General features: G+C 40.9%; 1 protein-coding gene across 3 annotated transcripts in view; it reads left to right on the top strand.

Moving 5' to 3' along the window:
* The window catches only part of LOC114104756 (contactin-associated protein-like 3), a 177,609-nt gene that overhangs the window by 25,272 nt on the left and 128,888 nt on the right, over nt 1–23,449 (top strand). For all 3 annotated transcript variants that reach the window (XM_027950984.2, XM_071602772.1, XM_071602771.1), the window contains exon 2: nt 3,515–3,708. In XM_027950984.2, coding sequence (XP_027806785.2) covers nt 3,515–3,708 — 194 coding nt within the window. The remainder of the gene's footprint in view (nt 1–3,514; nt 3,709–23,449) is intronic.

Raw genomic sequence — 23,449 nt, 5'->3', positions numbered from 1 at the left:
GGCTGAACGGGATGGCTGATTTGCATATGAATACTGCCTCTTGGCACAGGTACAATGGAGTAACTGGAATGTATTGCTGTCTGTGAGCAGGAGTGCCCTTATTAAAACAATCTAGCAAACTGTGAGTGACAGAGGACAGGGATGACCAGGGTTTCTCTTTCTTCTAATGATAACTCATGATCCCAGGGCAGCACACCAGGAACAGGCTGATTCATTTTCTCTCATTCTCCTTCTCCACATGTGTTTCTGTGTTGATTACTTTTCTGGACCTGGGGTGAGAGGGAATGAAAATACAGAATTTTTTTTTTTAACAAAAATATACAGTCAAAGAACATGGACTATACCATCAATGCTAGCTAATGACGAGGGGGAAAATCCAAAATACTTAATAGTTCCTCTGAGGTCTCAAGTGAAATATATAAAATTCCCAATGTACAATAATATTGGGGAGAGGGATTGGTTAATAGCATCTCTTTCGCCTTTTTCCAACTCTTCTGTGAAACAATTGTTTAAAAAAATTAAAGAACAGGAAAAGAAATGCAGTTGCAGTAGTGTTGTACCTTTGGGACTCTTTGTTGTTAGTTAGATGAACCATGGAAGGATTTCACAGTTATTAAACTTTACGTGGACTTGGGAGAGTGGTATGTTAGCTTCTCATCATAGTGAACAAAATACCTAACAATGAATTCATTGGACGACTATTAATCCATTGGGTTGACCGCCTACCTCCTCCAGCCACTCTCTACCTCGTACAGTTACCACACAGCTAATCCACATCAGAGGGTCAATGCACTGATTAGGTTAAGGCTCTCCTTCTAATTGTTTCACCTCTGAAAGTTATTGCATTGTCTCACACCTGAGCTTTGGAGGGACACCTCCTATCTAATCCATAATAGGGACGATGTTTCAATACAGGAGCTTTCTGGTGTTGTTCCACATCCAAACCCCAACCTCAGGGATCTGGTAGATCTCAACAGGAAAGTGCCAACAGATAAACCCTCACTCTTACTGTGCATCCGCTGTAGGATCCTGGGCCTTGTCTGACCAGGAGGATGGAGTGTCACACTGCCTGCACTTCCAGAGTACCCGACTCCACTCCAAACCTACATTACATCCTTTGTGCATCTACATAGGACCTTCATGTCCCATCAGCACCTTCAAAATAATATGCTATTAAGAGTTTGTTATCCCAGCAGCTCAGGAGGCTGAGGCAGGAGGATCACAAGTTCAACTTAGGGAGACTTAGCAATTTAGGGAGACCTTGTCTCAAAATAAAAAAGGGTAGTGGTTGAGTGCTCCTGAGTTCCATCCCCAGAACCCATCCCCAATCTCCCCCAATAAAAGAGTCTGGGATGTTGTCTAGAAGACAGTGACTTAATGGTGGCCAACTCTGCACATTGGGCCACTGAAGTCTCCCCTACTTTTCTGACACTCACAGGTAGGAGGTGGGCACAGTAGGTGTCCTTCTGCACATGGGGATCATCCTCCATTCACACAGCATGCTCTTTTACATGAGGGAAGATTGAATCTTGTATGATCTGCAGCACAATTTACATTTGTCCCTGCCAGAGACAGTGCAAGGATTTGGGAGACACCTTATGTGCACCTCAGTGGAAACTGCTCCCATGGTTTCTTTCCCACTCCTGATCCTCCCAGCATACTTCACTTTTCAGGCAGTCAGAGAGCACTACCTACCCATTTCCATTCTTGTGCAACATCTCTCAATTTTTAACCATTGAGAGCTTTGGGTCAGGCACAGAGTTCACTTTACAGGAATTTTGTCATTTAATTCCAAAGGTAGCCTTAGGAGATAAGCAGCTTACCTGGATTTTATTTAGAAAAGGTTCTCACTGAGTTGCTTAAGGCCTCACTTTTGCTGAGGCTTGCTTTGATCCTCCTGCCTCAGCCTCCAGAGCTGCTGGGATTACAGGTGTGTACCACCATGCTTGGCTACCTCCCAGGATCTTCAAGTTAAAGTACAGAGCAATAAAAAGCAAAGCAACTCCCCCCCATATCTATCTATCTATCCATCCATCCGTCTACCATCTATCTATCAGTATCTGTAAGTATATGTATAAATATATGTGTGTGCATATATATACATATATACACATATATATCTTCAGAGTCTGGATCAAAAAGGTTTGTGCTTATGGTACATTCAAAGGGAAAATATTTTGAACATAGATTGATTACCAAAAAAAAAAAGAAAAAGAAAAAGAAAAGAAATCTTAGAACCTGAATTCTAAAGAATCTGAAAAATTTGAGCTCATAAGCACATAGTATTTAAATTGTGCTTATCAATTCAGAGAGGTGCCTATAAATACAGTTCTCTGCACTCCTACGTCCCATCATATAATGGTGTAATATCATCCCCTCATTCATTTCTTTCCCCAGTTATGTCAACAATAACAAGCTTTTTTGAACCTTTACATTATGCTGGACATGGTACTGAATATTTTACAAATTAGGGTATAGTTATAAAAATAATCCCTAATAAAAAGACACATACCCCGAGTTAGAAAATAGCAGTGTCCAGAATGTTGATTATTAAAGAAACAGTAGTTCAGAAATATCTCCCATTTTATTTATTTGACCAGAAAAATGACAAGCATCAATAAGACCTCACCAGCCATTGCTATTCTTGGTTCCCGTGTGACCTTTGTCAAAACAAAAAGAGCAGAATCTTGACTCTGTGCCCAGCAGACTGCGTGCTCGATTCATGATACTTGGCAGACTTCTCATTGTCTAAGACACAGGCACTCTGTGGGGCTCTCCCCATCTCCCTGTGCTACAGCCAGAGAGCCCACAGCCCTGCCGGGGACTCCCTCCTCCACTCCCTGCTCTGGGCCTGTTCATTCATTTTTAATTTTCAGGTTTTACCATTGTCTCTCCATCCCATACCCTCAGTCCCTGGTGACCCTGTTCTATTCTCTACCTCTGAGATCCACTTCTTTAAATTCCATGTATAAATGAGATCTGTTCACAAGTATGCTGTAGTTTGAAATCCCTTTTATTTTTTGTGACACTGAAGATCTAACTTGGGGCCTCTTGAATGCAAAACAGGTGCTTTACCCCAGAGCCCAGCCACCAGCCCCGTGAACTAGTGTCTGCCTCGACTGTAGGCAGTCTGAGCGCAAGGACTGTGTTTTGACTATTTTCATTTACTTAATGCTCAATACTGTGCCTTACTGTAGGAATTTAGTCTCTTATGTTTGACAAAGGACAAAACTGGTCCCCCAGGAATGACGGGAATGATGAACTGGCTGCCCACATGACATCAGACACTTCCTCCACTCAGTGTGACCCTCTGAATGGCAGGAGTCATCTAGCTAAATGTGAGGAGAATGTAGGGTCCATCCTCGTTCAGTTTCTTTTTTTCTAACACGAATCTATGATTTTCTCAAGTTTATGTATACTTCTAAGCTGACTGTTTGCTACTCCAGGAACAGGTATGCTAAGTTATTTCCTCCTCCTCCTTACCATTCTCCTTCTTTTTTCTGCCTTAAAAAAGGAGCTGGTGGATGGACCCCACTTGTGTCAAATAAATACCAATGGCTGCAGATTGACCTTGGAGAGAGAATGGAGGTCACCGCTGTGGCCACCCAGGGTGGATACGGGAGCTCCGACTGGGTGACCAGCTACCTCCTGATGTTCAGTGACAGTGGGAGGAACTGGAAGCAATATCGACGAGAAGAGAGCATCTGGGTATGTTTTCCAATAATTAGAATCACTACTAGTTGCTGCAAACCCATAAAGAGAAACAGTCTTCATGTACACTTTTTATTTTGTTTTCAATTGACACATAACAATTACACATATAGGAAGTACAGTCTGTTAGATACATGTATGCACTGAGTAGTAACTAAATCAGGGTATTAGTTTGGGAAAGGATATTTTGGAGAAAACTCCAAAATCACAACCAACAAAACTACAAGTAGAAAAATCAGATTATGACTAAGAAGCTTCCATACAACACAGGAAGCAGTGAACAGTGAAGAGATAACCTACAGAATGGGGAAAGATATTTGCAAAAGATACTTCTATTGAGAAAAAGGATTTTAAGAATTACTTTGAAAAAAAATTTTATGTGAAAGCAAGTTGCCCATTTCAAAGAAAATATTGAAAGAGCCTCTTGTTACTATATCCTTAAGTAGTGTGGAAGATTAAGAATAATACAAATCCTATGTAATTTTCCTTGTTTTGTTGAATAATATATTTTAGCATTGCCTCTGCATGATTTCACATTAGTATATTGAATTTATTCTTTCATTTTCTCTGATTTAATCCCATGCTTCTGAAAGATACTGAAGTTTTAAAATTTAATAAATGAGCAGATTCTCTATGTAGGACAGGTTCAAGAACACAGGCTTTGAACTTGAAAAATCGTGTTTTCTTTATTATGTAGATACATTGAGAAATTCCAGGCTGTAGATCTCAGTGAGATCCTCCAGAAGACTTTGAATTTCCTCACGGTGGTGGCATTTCTATTGGTGATTATGTCTCAAAGCCTTTTTGGAGGAATAATTTTTGTTTTAATTTTGTGAATATTTAACTTATTGTGTATTTAACTAATTGAAATGTATTGCAAAAATAATTTGGTACCTAATGTTTGGAAGTAACTCAGATGTGTTTGAAATCTTGCTCTGCATTGATGAAGGCTATTTAAAAGGTTGGGGACGGTTTCCCTATAAAAGAGATATTCTAAAACCAACACCATCTGTCTCCTCTCCCTTCTTTCCCTGTTTCCTTTTTTTAAAAAATCTTATTCTAAAAGGTAATATGCTTAGGGAGAAATAATGTGAAGAATAAGGTCCTTATTAATCCAAAATAGTGTAAGTAGCACCAAATGCCAGTCCCCACCTACCATCCCCTTGGGCTGAGCTGAGCTTCTCTGGAGTGACTGGTTTCCTTTCCTGAAGCCACATCACAGCGTGAGCGTCCTCTGAACTCGTCGTGTCTTTCTGCATCTCTGGTTTGGGTTGACTTGTGCTTCTCCAAAACACATGCTGGAATTCTAACCTACAGTATGTTGAAAGCTGACTTTATTTTGAAATTGGATATTTACAACCACATTAAAATGAGGTCAATAGGGTTGGTCTTAATCCAATATGACTCCTCCTAAAATGAAGACATTTGAACACAAAGATGGACACACATGGAGGGAAAGAACACTCCATGAAGAGGAAGTAAGACGTCTACAAGCCAAGGAACACTGAGGTCACCAGAAGCTAGGAGGTAGGCAGGCGTGGAACAGGTCTTTCCCAAGTGCTTGTAGAGGTAGCTGCCCTGTGGTCAGCTCTGTCTTTTGGCCTCTAGGAGCTTAGTTACTTTGTGTGAGGTACTTTGTTATAATGGCTCTAGGAAATAAGTGCATTCCATGGAGTTTAACTCTTCCATGTAGAGGCCAGAAGATGAGCAAATGTTTTCTGAATTAATGAGTGGGATTCATCCTCTCCCAGGATGCCTTTCTTGAGCAACCACACTGACCGTAGTCTCTCCCAGCCCTGCACTTGTCTAGGACATGGTTGCACTAAAACCAGGATGCATGGTACTGTGAGGATCTGGTTCTTTCCGCCATTTTGATCCAAGAAGTGTTTGAGGGCAGGGCTTTGTCATGGCTCTCCCTTCATCCTCCATCCCTCTGACCTGCAAATAGTCACCATTTAATAAATTCAGTGCCTACTCTGATTGCACAGAATTTTGTAGGGTGAACCAAAGTTAATGCTAAAGAGATGGAACCCACAGACCAGCCAGAGATGATTATTGGGTGTTCACCTACGGGACACAGACCCCAGGGACTGCAGAATGGAGCTTAGACAGGCCTTGAAGAGAATGTTTGGAGTGCTGCAGAGTGATGAAGTAGGTGTCCTAGAAAGCAGAAGTAACATGAACTCCGAGATGCAAGAGGACTGGCCATACTGAGATGGGGAGACTATGAGGAGTTTCATGAAAGTTATAAAATAGCCAAGAGCGAGGGTCTCACGTTTGAATTATGAAATGCCTCTGCAGATAGCTGAGTTTCTCCACCTACCTCAGCATCCAAGGGACCTTTTCTTTGTTCAATCATCCATTCTTGCTTTTAGTAAATAAGTAAGTGATTGGTAGACTTTAATAATATCTTCTAGGAAAATATAAGCTGAATCACGATTATATTCTTGATGAGTGTGGCCTCTCTGGTGTGTTCTGTATCAGTTACTTTTTCAGAAATAAAATTCATTGATTGTCTTAGGTTTATCATTTTCTTAAAAGGATGAGTTGATATTGGCTGTTATATAGTCTTGTCATCGCTGCTGTAATAATAGATTGCATATCTTATATGAGCTTTCACCCTTTATCTAGGCAATAATTCTAGATTTCATGAATGGAGTTAAAATAAGTTAGCTTAAAGAGATTTGGTTTTTATGTATAAAATTATTTACACTATGGATTAAAGAAAACTGCATGTTTTTGTAAACTTACTATCATTTTTTTTCTAGCACAGATTCAGACTGGCTGCAGTGCTTGCCTTAGATTTATTGCATTAACCTTCCTCTCGCAGGAAAACAGAATGTGTCTCCAGATCTCTTCTAAAAAGCCTATTTCTTTTATTTTTATGATAAGGACACATTAAAAATTTATTCTCCAACCTCGTATATTTCTTGGATGCTCTCCTTATCCTGTTTTTTTAATGGCTTTTTAATTTTTTGGGCCTGGGTCTATTCATTAGCTACACTACTGTTTTCTATTATTAAAGATCCACACTTGCTTCTCTGCAATGCCTAATTCCAGAAGCAAAGTGATTAAAATGATAAAACCCAAACTCATATAGCAACAAAATCTGAATGTTCCAACTTTGGGGCTGTTTATGTTCTTTATTTATCCTGCTTAATGTGAATATCCATGTGTTTTATTGCAGAAATAGTCATGTGTAAGATTTCCGCCTAGTCACTGATACTTGGTGTATGCAGTATAGGACCTTCCTAAAATCTGAAAGAAAAACAATTTGAATCTGAAACAAATCAGGTGTCAAGGTGTCATGCATTGGATCTGGAATGTCCCCCAAAGGCTTTGGCTCTTGGAAAGTGATTAGATCAGGAGGATTCTGGCCCCAGGAATGGATTAATCCATTGTTGGGTTCATAGCTGAATGAACTATTGAAGGTGGTGATTATTGTAGGTGAGATCTGGATGGAGGGAGTGAGTCCTTGAGGATGTGGTCTTGGGGATTAGATGCATCTGCAGCCCCTTCCTCCATCTCTTTCTGCTCATCAGAGGTCCAGAATCATTGGACCCAAGTGATTATGGACTGAAACCTCAGAAGCTGTGAGCTAAAAATAAATATTTCTTTCCTTAAGTTATTTTTCTCAGGTATTTTGTTACAGCCACAAGCCATCATCCCTAGTGTAAATTTTCCACTTATTTCTGTGAGACTTAAGAACCAAACCTGTAAAGAAATAGATCAGTCTTTAATTCCTCATGAAATTTTCTACAGGCTGGGATTGGCTATGGTCAGATCCTTATCCAATCCTTCCACTTGGCTTCAAGCTTTCCCCGTAAGCATCAAACTCCATTTCTGTTTGGGTGTCAAAAATATAAGAAAATGAGCATGCTTAAACACAAGTTATTGCCTTCCACACCCTCCCCACCACCAAACCTATCTCCCCTGGGCATCTACCTGTCAGTAAATATTGCCATATTTACCAGCTGCTTGAGCCAAGATCCTTGGAGTCACCAGTGACCTCTATTCCTGCACACCCCACATTGGCTCCATCAGTGTATCCTGTCAACCCCAAATCCTTTGAAAATATGTGGGGTCTGTCAGCTTCCATCACTTCCCCATTACCACTACGGCTTGCCTCCCGGTCCTCCCCTGGACTATTGCATATGGCTTCCAATTACAAAATTCATGGAATTTTATTTTCTTCAATTCTTGCTGCAAATGACCATGGATTTTGTGTACCGTACAATTGTAGTTGTTTTCAAGAAAGAACTTCTGTAGATTAAAGGAAGCAAAATTGACTGTATTCACTGCTTCTCTCTGGCTTCATAACATTTTGTGCTACACTGTGCTTCTGGATGCTCTTTAAAGGTGTCAAGTGAGGTCCGTCTTTTGTAGTATCTGTTCAGTCCCTTTGAAATCTTTCCCTAGGTAACTTAGCATATATAACTTCCTCGGTTCATTTCTCAGATAAATATTCTCTTCTGCATAAAATTCTTTTATTCAAGGCCCGAACACACATACACACAACCCTTCCACCTCATCCATCCTTCATCCCTGTCTCTTCCTTTGCTGTGTGTTTCCTTGTGGGACTCATTATTTCTTGGTACTGTGTATGGAGTTTTGTTTGTGTTCTGGATCTCTTGCTCCATTAGAATGTTTTATGCAAAGAAAAAACGTATCCCCTGAATAATATTGTGTGAGTTTGTTTTGTAACTTTTTAACTTTCTGGCAAAGAGGATGAGTTTTGCTTTAATTATATCATCGGTTATCTTTATCTTCTCCCAAGTTTTATCTTTATCTTCTCCCAAGTTTCGTTTCAAAGAATTACCTTTCATCTGTATTGAAATTCAGCCGAATTATTTCTCAGTACTGGTCATCTTATCACCATTTTACTTTGGAATACAAGTAATATCCACAGATATTAAGTCCTTCAGTAGGAATAATTAATATTATGTGAAAATACAGTCATTTGCCTCATAATGAAATTTTAGACAAAAACAGCCATATGTGATTGTGGTCCCATTGGACTGTATGACTTAGGGACATCACAGCCATCTTAGTTTGTGTTAAGTACATTCTAATGATCACTATATGACAGAGTCACTTAATAACACATTTTTCAGAAGGTGCCCTTTGTTAGCAACTGGAGACAGGGTGTCTAGGTGTAAGATATGACTGTTAAGTTATGTTAGTCGTTAGGACTTTTTAAAAGTAGTTTTAGTAAAAGAAGTGTTTTTCCCCCTCATTTGTATTCCACATAATATCCTCTTTAGTAAATATCTCTTTTCAAAGAATTTTGTATCTGTGTTAGTCAATTTTTTGATGCTGTGACCCAAATAACCAACAAGATCAACTTAGAGGAGAAAAGTTGGGCTCATGCCTTCAGAGATTCAGTCCATGTTTGGCCAACTCCATTGCTCTGGCCCACGGTGGGGCAGAACATCATGGCAGAGGGCCACTGTTCTATTCATGATGGCCAGGAAGGAGGGGGGGGAGGGAGAAAGGGCCACAGGGAAGCTGTATTCTTCCCGGGCACATCCCCCATTGACCCACTTTCTCCAGCCATGTCCCACCTGTCTATAGTTACCACATAGTTAGTCCATTCACAGTAAGTTGGACTGATTAGGTGACAGCTTTCACAATCGAGTCATTTTACCTCTGAACGTTCCTACATCAACACAGGAGCTTTGGGGGGATACCTCTTATCCAAACCATTCCAGGATCCAAAATGTCTGACCATCCAAACTGGGAAATCTAAATATACCTGCTCACTCTGTGTGTTCCTGAAGAACACTGGTAGACCTCCCTGGCAGTATAGGTTGTCTGAATTTTCTCCTTGATGGTCTGGCCTGATTGGAGCACAGGTGAGGGCATCTAATTCAAGAGCATGAAGATGGGGGATCAGAGAAGAGCTGATCATGTTGGAGTGAGCAGGGACCAGATGGAAGAGGCTGCACTAAGCACCAGGCAGACAGAAAAGCTCTTAGTGGCTTCTTTGTCCTTCTACAATAATGCAAATGAGTGCATCTTCTGAGCCCGGCAACAGTTAGGTGACCTGGGGAGAAGAGGAGCTGGTGGGGTGGCTGGGTAGCCAGCAAGCCCTGTGCCCCTGACAGGCATTGACACAGTGAGTCAGAGGGAGAGCAGGTCTGCAGGACAGAGCCAGGCCCCTGTCCCGTTATACAGGTGCAGTGCCTGAGCTCTGTTTCCTCCAGGCTCAGGGGTGATCATTTGATCTCCTGTCTCCATTGATGTTTATTCTGCTTCTGGCTCTAGTGACTGTAGCTTGTTCCTTCTATATACCCACATCTTCACATCACCTTCCCTTCATCTAACACCAAGTTGGGCATATTGTCTATATAAAGCTGACTGCATTATCAACAGATCCATGTATATTGTGCACATACAAAGAATACTCAAGATTAGGCAATATTTTTTTCCCCTTGAAGGAAAGGGCTTTTCCTAAATAGGGAGCAAGAGGGAAAAGCAAATATTTTGTCCATGATTGAAACTAATGCCATCTGCTATTTATGAAGAACACTCTGGGCGTCAGGCTGTATGCCCTCTGGGCTTGCCAGTACCTCCATGCCTGATCTTTGCACCATTGCATCCAAAGTCCTGATTTCCAAGAAGGTGAAGAAACAGTCTTTTTGCATTTTTCCTGATGAAGTAGTCTGCAAAGATTTTAGCTCTGAACATATGTAATCCACCTCAGAGCAAAACTCAAAGAGAAAGAACGTCAGTAATGACAGAATCTTTTCTGTGAGTGGTGACCATTGAATGGGAAGTGTTTCTTAAGCTGCGTTTAAGGTCAAGCAGCCCAAGCTTGAAAAATTCCTTGAGGTAGGTCTGTGCAAGCCAGGAGTGCCACATCAAGTGACACCTCTACAATTTGACCTTTCCAACGCTCTGGGCCTTCTTCCTTGCAAACTGAAGGGCGTCACAGGGTGTCGCCCACTTCATGAGTTGTTAAAAGGCATGCTATGAGTTTCAGTTGCAGGATTTAAAGAGTTCTGAGGATGGCTGGTGGGGACGGATGCATAATCTGAATGTACTTAATGCCACTGAACTGTAGGCTTGAAAATGATTGAAATGTTAAGCTTCACGTGACATCTATCTTACCACAATGAAAGCATTTTTTAGAAAGTATGCAACAAGTTACTTCAGTAGTCAGTGGGCTCTATTAATAATGCATGATCTACACAGCACTACTCATTTTTTTTTTCTGTTTTTAAGCTAAAACCTTTAAAAAGCTCCTTGGGTTAATATTTTTAGTTTAATATTATTCATCCGAGTTCAGTTAGTGTGAAGGGGGAGCCCTCTGCATCCCGATAGCACCAGGAGCACAGAGGTAGTCCCTGCAGGGAAGGATGTGGGTCAGGGCCACATAAGCTCCATGGGTAGACCTGTGACCTTGAGACACAGCAGAAGCAACTTGAACTTACACTTGTGTTCTCTTGAATGAATAAATTGCCCAGGAATTTTGTGGAAAATCAAAATGGCAACTGTGGATGAGTGTCATGAGATAATCAAAGATGGCAGTGGAATGCCATCATTGACCTCCAACCCCTTGAAGGACAAGCTCTTCCAGCTCCTTCCTTATTCCATGCCCTAAACTTTTGAAAGCACTTAGGATGATATTAAGAATGACAGGGCTACTCCAGAATCTCACTGATTAATTTCACAGTGAGAGATTCTGTTTTGTTAGGGATTCTGTTCTTTGGTCACATTTAGAATCCATATAACAGCTCAGTCCCATTTTGTCTTGGTAATAGTGAAAATCTCCCCTGTTGTGGCTTGGACACAAGGTGGTCACTCACATCCCCTGGGTTGATGCAGGAATGTTCAGAGGTGAGATGATCAGATCACAAGAGCTGTGACCTAATCAGTGGATTGATCCACTTGATGGATTAATAAATTGAAAGGACTGGATGGTAACTGTGGGAAGGGTGAACATCTTGCCACGATGTTCTGCTCACCTCGGGCTCAGAGCAGTGGAATCAGTTGGCTGACCGTGGCCTAAACCTCTGTAACCACGAGCCCAGATAAGCTTTTCCTGCTCTAAGTTGTTCTTGTCAGGTGTTTTCGTCCCAGCAGTGAAAACCTAACTAACATGCTCCCCTTGTGGGTTCTTTAAGAAAAGCAAGGCCCTGAAGGAGACTTTCTCAATGGAAGCCTGGTTTACTAGCAGAATCCTTTGATTTCCCTCTAGGTTCCTGATTGTGAGTCATTTAACGTTCTGAAAACAACTACCCTACAACTACAGACTTCCTAAGAGGTCACAGCCTTCATTTTTCATTCAGTGACATTGACAAATCAGAGCTATTTGCTTACCTAAGCAGTTTTCTTTCAAAAGAAGTAGAGTATATACTCTACTTCTATCCAAGATATTGACATGTAGGGCTTTTTCCTGCACAGAAACTTTGGCTACCATGATAAACTTTATCTTAGGGAGAATAGCCCTCTATATAGTTAGTGAAAGTTCTAATTAATAATAACTGTCAGGGAAATGCAAATTAAAATTACATGAGATATCATCTTGCATCTTTTAGAGTGGTTCTTATAAAAAAAATAGCCAGGCACGGTGGTACACACCTATAATCCCAGCAGCTAGGGAGGCTGCAGCAGGAGAATTGAGAGTTCAAAACTAGCCTCAGCAACAGTGAGGCACTAATCAACCTAGTGAAACCCTGTCTCTAAAATAAATACAAAATAGAGCTGGGGATGTGGCTCAGTGGTTGAGTGCCCCTGAGTTCAATCCCCGGTAATAAGAAAAAGAAAGATACCAAGTGGTGAGGGTGTGGAGAAAAGGAAACTCTTGGTAGGAATCTCTATTAGTGCACCTATTATAGAAAACAGTATGGAGATTCCTCAAAAAATTAAAATAGAACTTCAAATGATCCAGCAACCCCACTACTAGGCAAACATTCAAAGGAAATGAGGCAGCAAGTCTAAGAGACACTTGCAGTCCAGGTCTGTAGCAGCACTATTCATAGAAGCCAACATAGCCCCTCTAATTGGTCATCAATGGATGAATGGAGAAAGGAAATGTGGTATATGTAAATGGCAGAATACTCTGAGCCTTTAAAAAGGAAGTCCATCCTTCATGACAGCATGGAGAAAGGACATTATCTTAAGTATAATAAGCCAGGCACAGAGAGACAAATACTGCACAGTCCCACTTAGATGTAGAATCTAAAAAATGTTGAACTCAGAGGCAGAGAACCTGGTGGTGCCTACCAGGGGCTGGCTGGCAGGGAGGAGGCTATTTGGGGAGATGTTGGTCAAAAGGATGCAAACTTGCAATTACATTAGAGGAATAAATTCAAGAGATCTGTTATTCAACACGGCCGCTATAGTTATGGTGTTCTGGAAAATCACTGGGAGTAGATTCCAAGTTCTGTCACCACAAAAATGGTGCATGAGGTAAAATGAATACATTAATTACCTTTATTTTTGGGTACTGGGGATTGAACTAGGGGGGCTTAACCACTGACTCACATCCCCAGCCCTACTTTTTTTTTGTATTTTATTTAGAGACAGGCTCTCACAGAGTTGCTTAGTGCCTTGTTTTTGCTGTGGCTGGCATTGAACTCACAATCCTCCTGCCTCAGCTTCCCAAACCCTGAGAACATTTGTCAATTTAAAAAATAATTTTAAATACCAGGTATTGAACCTGTGGGTGCTTAACCACTGAGCTACATCTCCAGCTCTTTTTATTTTTTATTTTGAGACAGGGCCTCACTAAGTTGCTTAGGGGCATCACCAGGTTGCTGAGACTGGCTTAGAACTTGGGATCTCCCTGCCTCAGTCTCCTATGCCTCTGGGATCACAGGCGTGTGCCACCATGCCCAGCTAAAAAATTAATTTTAAAAAAGAATAAGCTAAGCAATTAGTATAAAGAATTATAATAAGGGAAATTAGTCCTACAAACAGGAGAAATATATAATAAATTTTTGGATGCTAAATATTAGTATGAAGAACAGTGGAAAAAAATATGGTATCTGTTAATAAATTACAACATGTATGCTGATATGTCAAATATATGATATTTTAAATAAATAAGAAAAATAGTTACTTAATACATTATATGAAGACAATTAAGTAGTTATCTGCAAAAAGAAAAAAAATGCTGGATCCTGACCTCACTTCTTTTTTTTAAACATTTATTTTTTAATTGTAGTTGAACACAAGATCTTTATTTTATTTATTTATTTTTATGTGGTGCTGAGGATCGAACCCAGGGCCTCGCATGTGTGAGGTGAGCGCTCTACCACTGAAGCCACAACTCCAGCCCCTGACCTCACTCTTTATGTCAAAATAGATTGCATATATTTAAAGATATAAATTAAGGCATCCATAGAGACAGTCTCAGAGGATTCTGGGAGAAAGTTTGCCTGTACAGTATTGGAGTGAGCACATATTTTTAAGTAAAATGCAAACCCAGATCACACTGAATAGACAAATTATCTTTCTTGAAGAATACTACATGAAAATATGCCACCAAAGATATCAATCCAGGATTGGGAAATGAGATTTTAATGGACACAACACTGTTAATTTCCTTATCTATAAAAGTACCCTTACACATTGATGGATAAGGACGGAAAGGCAATGTAAAAATGAGAAATGTTAATGAGCAGCCCAGACCAAGAAATGATTCCTAAATGTATGAAATGATGTTCGCCTTGCTTACACATTGAAGAAACAAAAATAAAGCCGCAGCACTGAGACTCTCCTCAGCTCAGCAGGATGGATTAAAACATTTTATTTTCTCCAACTTTTACAGTTACGCATTAAGTGTAAAGTCTCTTAAAATCAAATGTAAACAGCACACCAACCCTGTGAGATCATGGATAGTACTGCTTAGCCTAAGACTCATGTTAAAAAAAATTCAATGAAAATGAAAAAGTTTTAGTTTGAAGACCTAACAACCTGAGTGCTTCAGTGTGTACCCAGCAAGATCTTTTGTGCTTTGTACATGTTTAAATCCTTAACAAGACTCTACGAGGTAGATACTAATGGTCTTCCCAGATAATATCAAGGAAAGCAAAAAAAAAAAAAAAAAATTTACAGGTTTTGTCTATTTAACCCAACTGTAGAGTGAATGGGTAGTGGCTCAAGGATTTGAACCCAAGAAGTCTGGCTTCAGAATCTGAGCTCTCTTCCTCACCCCAGAACTAGACCTGTTATGTGCCTGCTCCTGAGTTGAGGGTGGAATTTGGATGATTCAGAATCAGCACCACTTCAGATGCTGGAGGGAATATATATTGATACTACTCCTAGACAGCCAGCCATTTGACAATATCTATATTTCAAAATTGATCTCCTTGCAGTGTTCTGGATGAAGGTAATGCAAAAAGAGCAATGTTTTCATCTCTCAATGTATAAGCTACATAAAGCAGTTCTACTTGCAGGAATGTATCTCACCCTTACGGCACTAATATATGCACATATATGCATGTAGGAACATGCATAGATTATACCATTTTATAATAGTAAAACTATATGTTGATATAGTTCTCTAATTGCTAGGTGACTGATAAATAAATTCAAACATTTATCCTCTGCAATAACACTCACCCTTAATAGAGAATGAGGTAAACATATCGACTGATAATGAACTTCAAGATTTTTTTTTAAAGCAAGGAAGAGAATAAATTATTCTCCCATTTGAAATTTCCAAAATGAATATCTACATCTATAGGTATACTGTGTACGTGTAAAATACAGGACGTTTTTGGAAGGGTCCACTAGAAAAATAATTGTAGCAATTTTTCCCCTCTGGATAAGAATAGGGGTTAAATATATATATATTTAAAATGGATCCATGTATGGCTTAAACTACATGTGTCATATAGTCTTTTCAATTAAATTCAAAGCAATTAAAATTCATTTAAAGTAATAAATAATGTAATTCTTTTACTTATTTATTTATTTATCTGGTACCAGGGATTGAACACAGAGGTGCTTAATCACTGAACCACATCCCAGACATTTTTAATTTTTTTAATTTTAGAGACAGGGTCTTGCTGAGTTGCTTAGGGCCTTGCTAAGTTGCTGAGGCTGGTTTTGAACTTGAAATCCTCCCAAGCCTCTGGGATCACAGGCGTGCGCCACGGTGCCTGGATAAATTATGTAATTCTGTTATCCACTGAAGTCTCTCCAGGATGAAAACCACCTGGCAAAGCTCTGCTATAAAGCCTTAGAGTGAGCGTGCAGTCCTGTCTTGCCCTGAGAGGGAGGGGATCGTAGGGGGTGAAGAGGAGAGAGGAACTGGGGTGGAGTGGCCCACGTGGATGGACATCACTGTGTTGGAAGGAAGGGGACTTTCATGGACTTTCAAATGAGGAAGAGCAGCCTCATGTCAGAAAGAGACCCACAGAGGAAGGCCACATGGAATATTGTGAAAGGGACTTATTGGGTATATATATATATTTTTTTTTTCTTTCTTTCTTTTCTTTTTAATATCTAATATGTATCTCACTCAGGGTAAATGCCATTCTAACTTTGTTAACATTTATTTTGGTTATAAGCCCCATGGAATTAGACTGGAGGCATCAGATTCTAGTTTTGATATTTATTTTAGTGGTATTTCGATGACATATTTGTTTGATGTTTAATGAATGATATTTATCCGTGCCCTGAGCCCTCCAGCCTTAGATGATCATGGGCTATGGTGGGGATACCATCTAATGAAGGGTAAAACTGAGCCCTGTTCCTAACGTGGCCTCTGGTAAAACCCTTGACCAAGCGCCAGGGGCTCAGCACCTGTGAGCTTCTCTTCTTTTTATTACGAAGTGAAAGGTAGAGGCAGGATCCAGTCTTGTGCTACAGGCCGAACCATGTGGAATTGCCAGCGTCTAAGTAATTTGACCTATACAAACAGCAGTGTCAGGTGACAGACTAATAGACACAGATTGATTCTCTTTCTAGGCTTAAAATTGAGTGGTTCAGCATCTGTTTGCCACAGAGGCAGCTGCAGCTCATTCTAAGTTCTGATCTGTGCCCTTTTCAATTCATAGTGTGAACTTATTTCTTGTGTTAGTGTTTCCTGGGTGTATATACACACATGTATTTGCATGTGTACACGTACACATACACACACACATTGCTGCAATAAGCTGGAAAAAAAGAAGCCTAAGGAAGACTGAATGATGAACTTGGACCTCCTTAATAAGTAATCTACAATAAATAAGAACAATGATGTAAAGCTTAGCAAGTATTATTCATTATATTATTGTGCTATAAAGTATATTGAAGCTCAAAGAAGTATTAGCTTTGCTGTGTCCTCTGCTTTCTATTTTTATTGACCTTTCTGTTGATAGATAGGGTATCAGAGTTATCACAGAGGATCCATCTGAAATGAGGAAAACGTATGAGTACAAATCTGTCAGGATTTGGGTGAGTTCGCTAGGGAACCTTGTGAACAGAGGTGACACATCACCTTTGTTTTAAAATACATTTCATAAAAATGTGTTGCTTTGCTGTGGGAGCCGTGGGCGCTGTCCACCACTTTAACCCTGGCTTTCTTCCAAGATGATCTCCTTTTGCATTTCAATCATTGACTCAGTTTCTAAATTTTTGCAGCTAGATTAATCACTAGGATTATAACTTTGACCCTCATGATCACTTGTTTCCCCAGGTACTGGGAATTTATCCCAGGGGCACGCTACCCACTGAACTCTATCCCCAATTCTTTCTTTCCTTCCTTCCTTCCTTCCTTCCTTCCTCCCTCCCTCCCTCCCTCCCTCCCTCCCTTCCTTCCTTCCTTCCTTCCTTCCTTCCTTCCTTCCTTCCTTCCTTCTTTCTATTTTGAAACAAGTTCTTGCCAACTTGCCCACACTGGCTTGAACTTATGATCCTCCTGCCTCAGCCTTCTTCCTGAACACTGGGATTACTGGTGTGCACCACCATATGTGCTCATGAGCACTCCTTGCTTGTCCTTGGTTTGGGGCATACCTGCCCAAAGCTTTGCATCTCATCACCTCTGCCTGGGGCCCTTTGACCAACAGTAAAGCCATGTGCCTGCCATCTTCAAAATATTTCTCTCCACCTTGAAAATATTCACCAAATTATTCCTTCTCTATCACAGAAATGGCTTCTGAGACAGTTCCATTTCCAGAGGTTTTATGAATTACCAGGAGCGGAAATGGTTTGCCTGATCTCTCCCTGACAACATTTGAAATTCAGTTATTTTCTATTCTATTTTGCAATGACTTTCACTCTGCTCTCTATACCAGCTATACATGAATGCCTGTGGACATTAATATCTATGGACTACTGGCTAAAATGTGTATCACTTAGTCTGTCTCATTATTAGAGATAGCATTGTTCATTTCATACTGAGAATTCTAAGAAATGAGGACTTTGTCATATCTCCTTAATATGGATAGAATCTTAAATCATCTCTACAATGGATGTTTGCCTAACGTGTCCTTTTAGTACATGGATAAGAATAAATATCAATAGTACTATATTCTAAACGACCACCTTTTTGGATAAAATGGCATGTGTTATCTAGTCATGTCATGGATTACGTTATAGATGTTTCTGTTTATTTATAGCAAGACACTTTACATAGCTCTGACAGTGTATAAATACTTACAAGAAATGCTCTTCCTCATAATGGAGGAGTAAGATCTGAACCAGGTGACTCACTCTTTCTCTTTCTCTTTCTTTCTCTCTCTCTCTCTCTCTCTCTCTCTCTCTTGGCCTCACACATGCTAGGCAATTTTATTCTACCACTGAGCCACAACCCCAGCCCTAGACATCTCCTACCACTGAGCTATGATGCCCTTGGCTCTCAAGTGACTTCTCTTCTGTCCATATTTCCAATTCCTCTTTTTGTCCCCTTCTAAAGATGCTCCTGTAAAAGCCTTTCTTTACAGCAATAAAATCACATTTCTCCTTTCACAAATGTTCCTGTGCAGTAAACTTTGGATGCTGTGGAAAGTTGTCCTTTGTAAAAGATTCAAGGGCCAACGCATCACTTCTGAAGTAGCTGCAAGCCCGAAGAGAAAAGATGGGCCTTAAAAACATCAACCACTTAGGCTCAGAATCGTGCGTATCAGACAGAAATGATGCAGAAGAAGTCAGTTTTGTTCTCCATTTTAAAGATCGATGTTCGTTTTGAATTTGAAGTCTTATCTCTTATTTTGTATTTGTAAATGTCCTTATTAATCATTCAAATCATTCAAATCAAATGGCTTGTCTTTCTTTGGGCGCCTGGAACATTCTAAAGACACGATATTATTCTTTTTAAGAGAGAGAAAGAGAAAAAGTACCTCAATGGTGGAAAGAGGTCCCTGGGGAGCTATTGTGCTCCACTCCAGCAAAAGCTTCATTAGCAAAACTTCTGACTGAAAGGAAAGAAATTCAGATTCGAGAAAGGCTTGTATTTATTGTAAAGAAGTTTGCAAAAATGACTATAAAAAATACCTGAAAACTTAGTACAAAATTACTCTGGCAGTATTCTCTCCACCCTTGCTTCCAAAATAATAAAATGGTCAATAAATTTACATTAACAATGATTTTTTCCACCCTCTAATCAGAATTGCTTCCTTAATTAGTTAATTAAGCAAACTCAAATGAAAATTAGCTTCTCTTCAAGAGCTCCCACGTCAGAGATGCCAGGTCACAATTAAAACACCTCTGTACTAAGAAGGCATTGTCCTTATCACATCTCATTAATTTGCTACAGACAAATATTTGAATACATTTGTTGAATTCTCACAAGGCTTACCATCGATTTCTTATTCTGTTTGGAATCTTAATGTTGAGAGATTTTTTTTCCCCATCTGACCCAAAATCGTTTTGCTATGAGATGAAATATTTTTTAAAAAATTATTTCTGAATGGAAACTACATTTGTGTACTCTGATCAGACTGAGCAGGCTCTGGGTCCACCTGAATTTGGGCTCAGGAATATATATATCTTCTCACAACCCCATCCCCCCATCTTTCATGGGCTGCCTGCTTTGGTATTGCTTGCAACTTCTGGTTACCAGGAATCCATGGAGTCACATCTTAGGGCAAACTGCTGCTTGCTCCCAGGGCTCCAGAACATTCGGTGTTGGGTTAGTCACCCTTGTCTGTCTCTTCCCGTCTTCTCATCTTCCCTCTCTTCTCCACCCATCTGTCCAACCTCTTTCTCTCTGTTGATCCTCACCTTCCAGGCTCCTCAGATTGTGGCACAATCAGTGTGGCTGGACCTGATTGGCTACCTAAGGTGCCAAAGGAAAACATTAGTAGGAACCTTCAGCACCCGACCTCTCTTCTGGCACATGTGTGCATCCCAAGGGTGGATTTCTGGAAATTATGGTCCTACCTCTGCAGTGTAGCTCAAGATGGACTCAAACACTTGGAATGTCAAATCAGGTAGGACAGAGCTGCCATCCGAGCAAGCAAAGATTGGGTGAGCAGGAGGAAAGAGTAGGAGGGTAGGTAAAGAAGGCAGAGGCGGGAGTCAGATCTGCTGGGTTCAAATATGGGGTCCACCACTTACTAGCTGTGCTGACCAGTAGCTTAATCTTTTAACACCTTTTGTCTTCATCAATACAGGTAGGTATTACTCTACTATGTACCTGTTGGGATTATTGTGAGAGTGAAACAAAAATATCTGTATCAATGAATGAGAGATATAAAATGATCCGTAACTTTATCTGCCCAAGGACAGGGGCTGCCTGATGGCAGGGGTTTAGGAGCAACACGAGATAATGAAACAGAGGAAGCAAGTAAGGCTTGGTAGAAGCGTGATGCTTGGGGAAGGAGATGGACTTGTGTGAGCAGAAGAGAGGATGAAGGGGAACCTAGAGACACTTGTGTGTGATTACAACCTGGGGGACTCGGTCTACTACTTTCAAGAATACCTGAAACTGGATGAGTTATAAGGAAGAAAGGTCTAGTTTGGCCTATGGCTCTGGGGGCTGGGAAGTCCCAGAGGATAGGGCTCCATCTGTTTGGCTTCTGGTGAGGGCCCCATGCGGCTCAGGTGTGTGTGGAAGCGACAAAACACAAGGGACTCAGAGAACAGGTACCGGAGGGAGTGGTAGGAAGAAGGACCCAGGATATAGAAGACACTGGAAAGAGACAGTGCTTTTTCTGAAACAGGAGGAAGAGGTAATTATGTGTTATGTAAAATTTCTGAAAGGGACTTTCTGCCTGTTATCTATTTGTTGTCCATAAGATTCAAGTTTTGTGGTAAGAGCCATGCGGGAAAGTGGAATTGGAGCAGGGAGTCTGGATGTGTGTACGGCAGTCATGTGGAATGGAAGAAAGAATTGGACATGGAAGGAACAAAAGGGACCTCTAGTGACAACATCTTTTTACACTGAGAACGCCTACGTGGGCCATTGCCCAGGTCACTGAAGTCTGAAACTCAGGCGTGGGGGACCTGAGCATGTGTTCAGTGATCCACCTGGTGATTTCAGTGTGAGTCAAGCCTGGGAACCGCTGTCCTGGTGGCTTAAAGACCACAGGCTGGAGGTCATGTATAAAGTCCCCTTCTGCAAGGCTGGGGTTTCTCATTAACATTCAAATATGTGAAGGACTTGAGGAGGCAGCTCATTGGATCGGCCCCAAATTAGCCTCTGTAGGGATGTTGTCATTGGTGACTTTGACACTAGCATGCCAACAAATTGACAAAAGAGTGAGTGAAAAAAATATACTATTGTGGCAGCAATCGGGAGGATAGTTAGACCTTGAGAGGCTGATAAAGTCAGAAAGTCAGCATGTCCAAAGCAGATCTATATGAAGGTGAGAATTCTGACAGTATTTGGAAATGTACACCAATCCATAGAATTTAAATATCCAAGATTTGAAAAATGGCACCACCATCCCAACAGATGGTCAAGGTGGCCGTGGGAGAGAGCGCCGGAGTGGGGCAGTGGAGCTCACGAAGCTCAAGCACGTTCTGTCAAGGCATCTTATGGGTCTGCCTCAAAGCTGTGCGAGTTCTGAAGTTGGGATGGAGGAGATGGAGGTAGATGTGAGGGAGTGCCTTGGAGTTTAGTCCATGACAGTGGCCAGGAAATGCAGAAGGGGCAATACTCAGGAGATATTTAGGAGAAGGGTTATTTTGTCACTGCTTTTGGTTATTTTTTGTGAGGGAGGAAATTTATTGTTCTGCAATTGATGGGAGATTGATAACAATGCTTTCAGATCTCACCACAAGGAGGACGAGGAAACATGAGGGAGGTGTGTTCCTAAGGGTTTTAGGACAGTGATGTCCAAAAGACAGGTTTGGATTTCAGTCAACATGATCATCACAGACTGGCACCTAATACTGCTGAATGTTTATTGTGAATCGGGTGCCATTATAGGAATTTTTTTACAGTATTTTTTTTTAGTTGTTGATGGACCTTTATTTATTTTTATGTGGTGCTGAGAATCGAACCCTGTGCCTCACACATGTCAGGCAAGCGCTCTGCCACTGAGCTACAACCCCAGACCCATTATAGGAATTTTAGGTGTATGATATCATTTAGTCTTTCACAATGAAATTAGGATGAAGAAATGCAATTCAAAGAGGTTAAGCAACTTGTTCATGTTGCATAATGGGTCAGTGGGGGGATTGATTAGAAACCTGAGCTGCCCTAATAGAGAGGTCTCAATTTTTTCTTTCTATAGTAGAACATTCTAACATTAAGCAAGTTTTTTTTTTCTTTTCTTTCCTTCTTATTCCCATCCTCTCCCTCCCTTCCTTCCTTTCTTCCTTCCTTATAAATGAGGGATATAGAAGAAAGAACTGCAAGAAAGGAGGAGAGAAGTAGGAAGGTACATTAGGGAGACAGGGATCCTGAGAGCAGATAAACTGGCAGGTTGATCTGAGGCTCTGTGTCCAGGGAGATAGGAATGAGAAGCCCGGGGAAACTGCTGGCCTCGGGTTCTGAGCAGCATCCTGGAGGGATGTGGTTTGCTGCTGTCCTGGCTCAGACCACGTTCAGCGTTTTACTTAGCAACAAGTCGTTTGGTGCCTCTGGATTCTGTCTGCCTAGAGAGTCAGACCTGGTATAGACCAGGCACAGCTGTTCTAATCAGGTTTGGAATTCATCAGGGAGGAAGAGTTTAGCATTAGGTAAAGTGCATGCCCTGCTTCACAAGGAGACCCATCAAAAAACCCCGGGATATCTGCATACAGAGACATATTGTATGCAGAAAATATTTCCACAGAAAATCTTCACTAAGCTTCTCCAGAAATCTTTACCATAGTTGGTTTAGGACTGTCAGCAAAAGAGTCTACAAAAGAGTTCAGTGTAGGTAAACTTCCTGTTTTCCTGTTGCTCTTTTTTACTTGGCCACTGGCCTGGAAGAAATCTGCACTCCAGGTGCCAAAGGCCCCTTTACTAGTACTTCACAAACATTTATCCAGTAGAGTAGTTTATAGAAGTGTGTTTGCAAATGCAAAGTGTGATAATAAAAAGACAAATCCTTAACTTCAAGGCCTCTGGCCTTGAGCTGGGCTTCACTGAGATGTCTACATTTCTAAGATGAGAGAAGTTACCAACTGGGCTCCATGGTAACAGCTGGCAGGGGGAGGAAAGAAAGGGGAGAAGAAGCTCTCCCCTTCTCAGGTGCTGTCCTTGAAGGGTTAACTTGCCCAGAACATCGAAAGAAAAATCTGCTTTATGTGGACTTCTGCAGACTGTGAACTTGTGAGCCCCTCCCCTTACACACTGGGTATAAAATTCTGAAACTACCTGAACTTGGGGTTCAGGGGATTGATTGATTACAGCAAAAGCTGTGCC

This window comes from Marmota flaviventris, chromosome 16 (genome assembly GCF_047511675.1).
Source record: "Marmota flaviventris isolate mMarFla1 chromosome 16, mMarFla1.hap1, whole genome shotgun sequence".
In the NCBI taxonomy this organism is placed as follows: Eukaryota; Metazoa; Chordata; class Mammalia; order Rodentia; family Sciuridae; genus Marmota; species Marmota flaviventris.
Note: the sequence above shows the minus strand (reverse complement) of the source record. Positions and strands in the feature narration are given on the sequence as shown.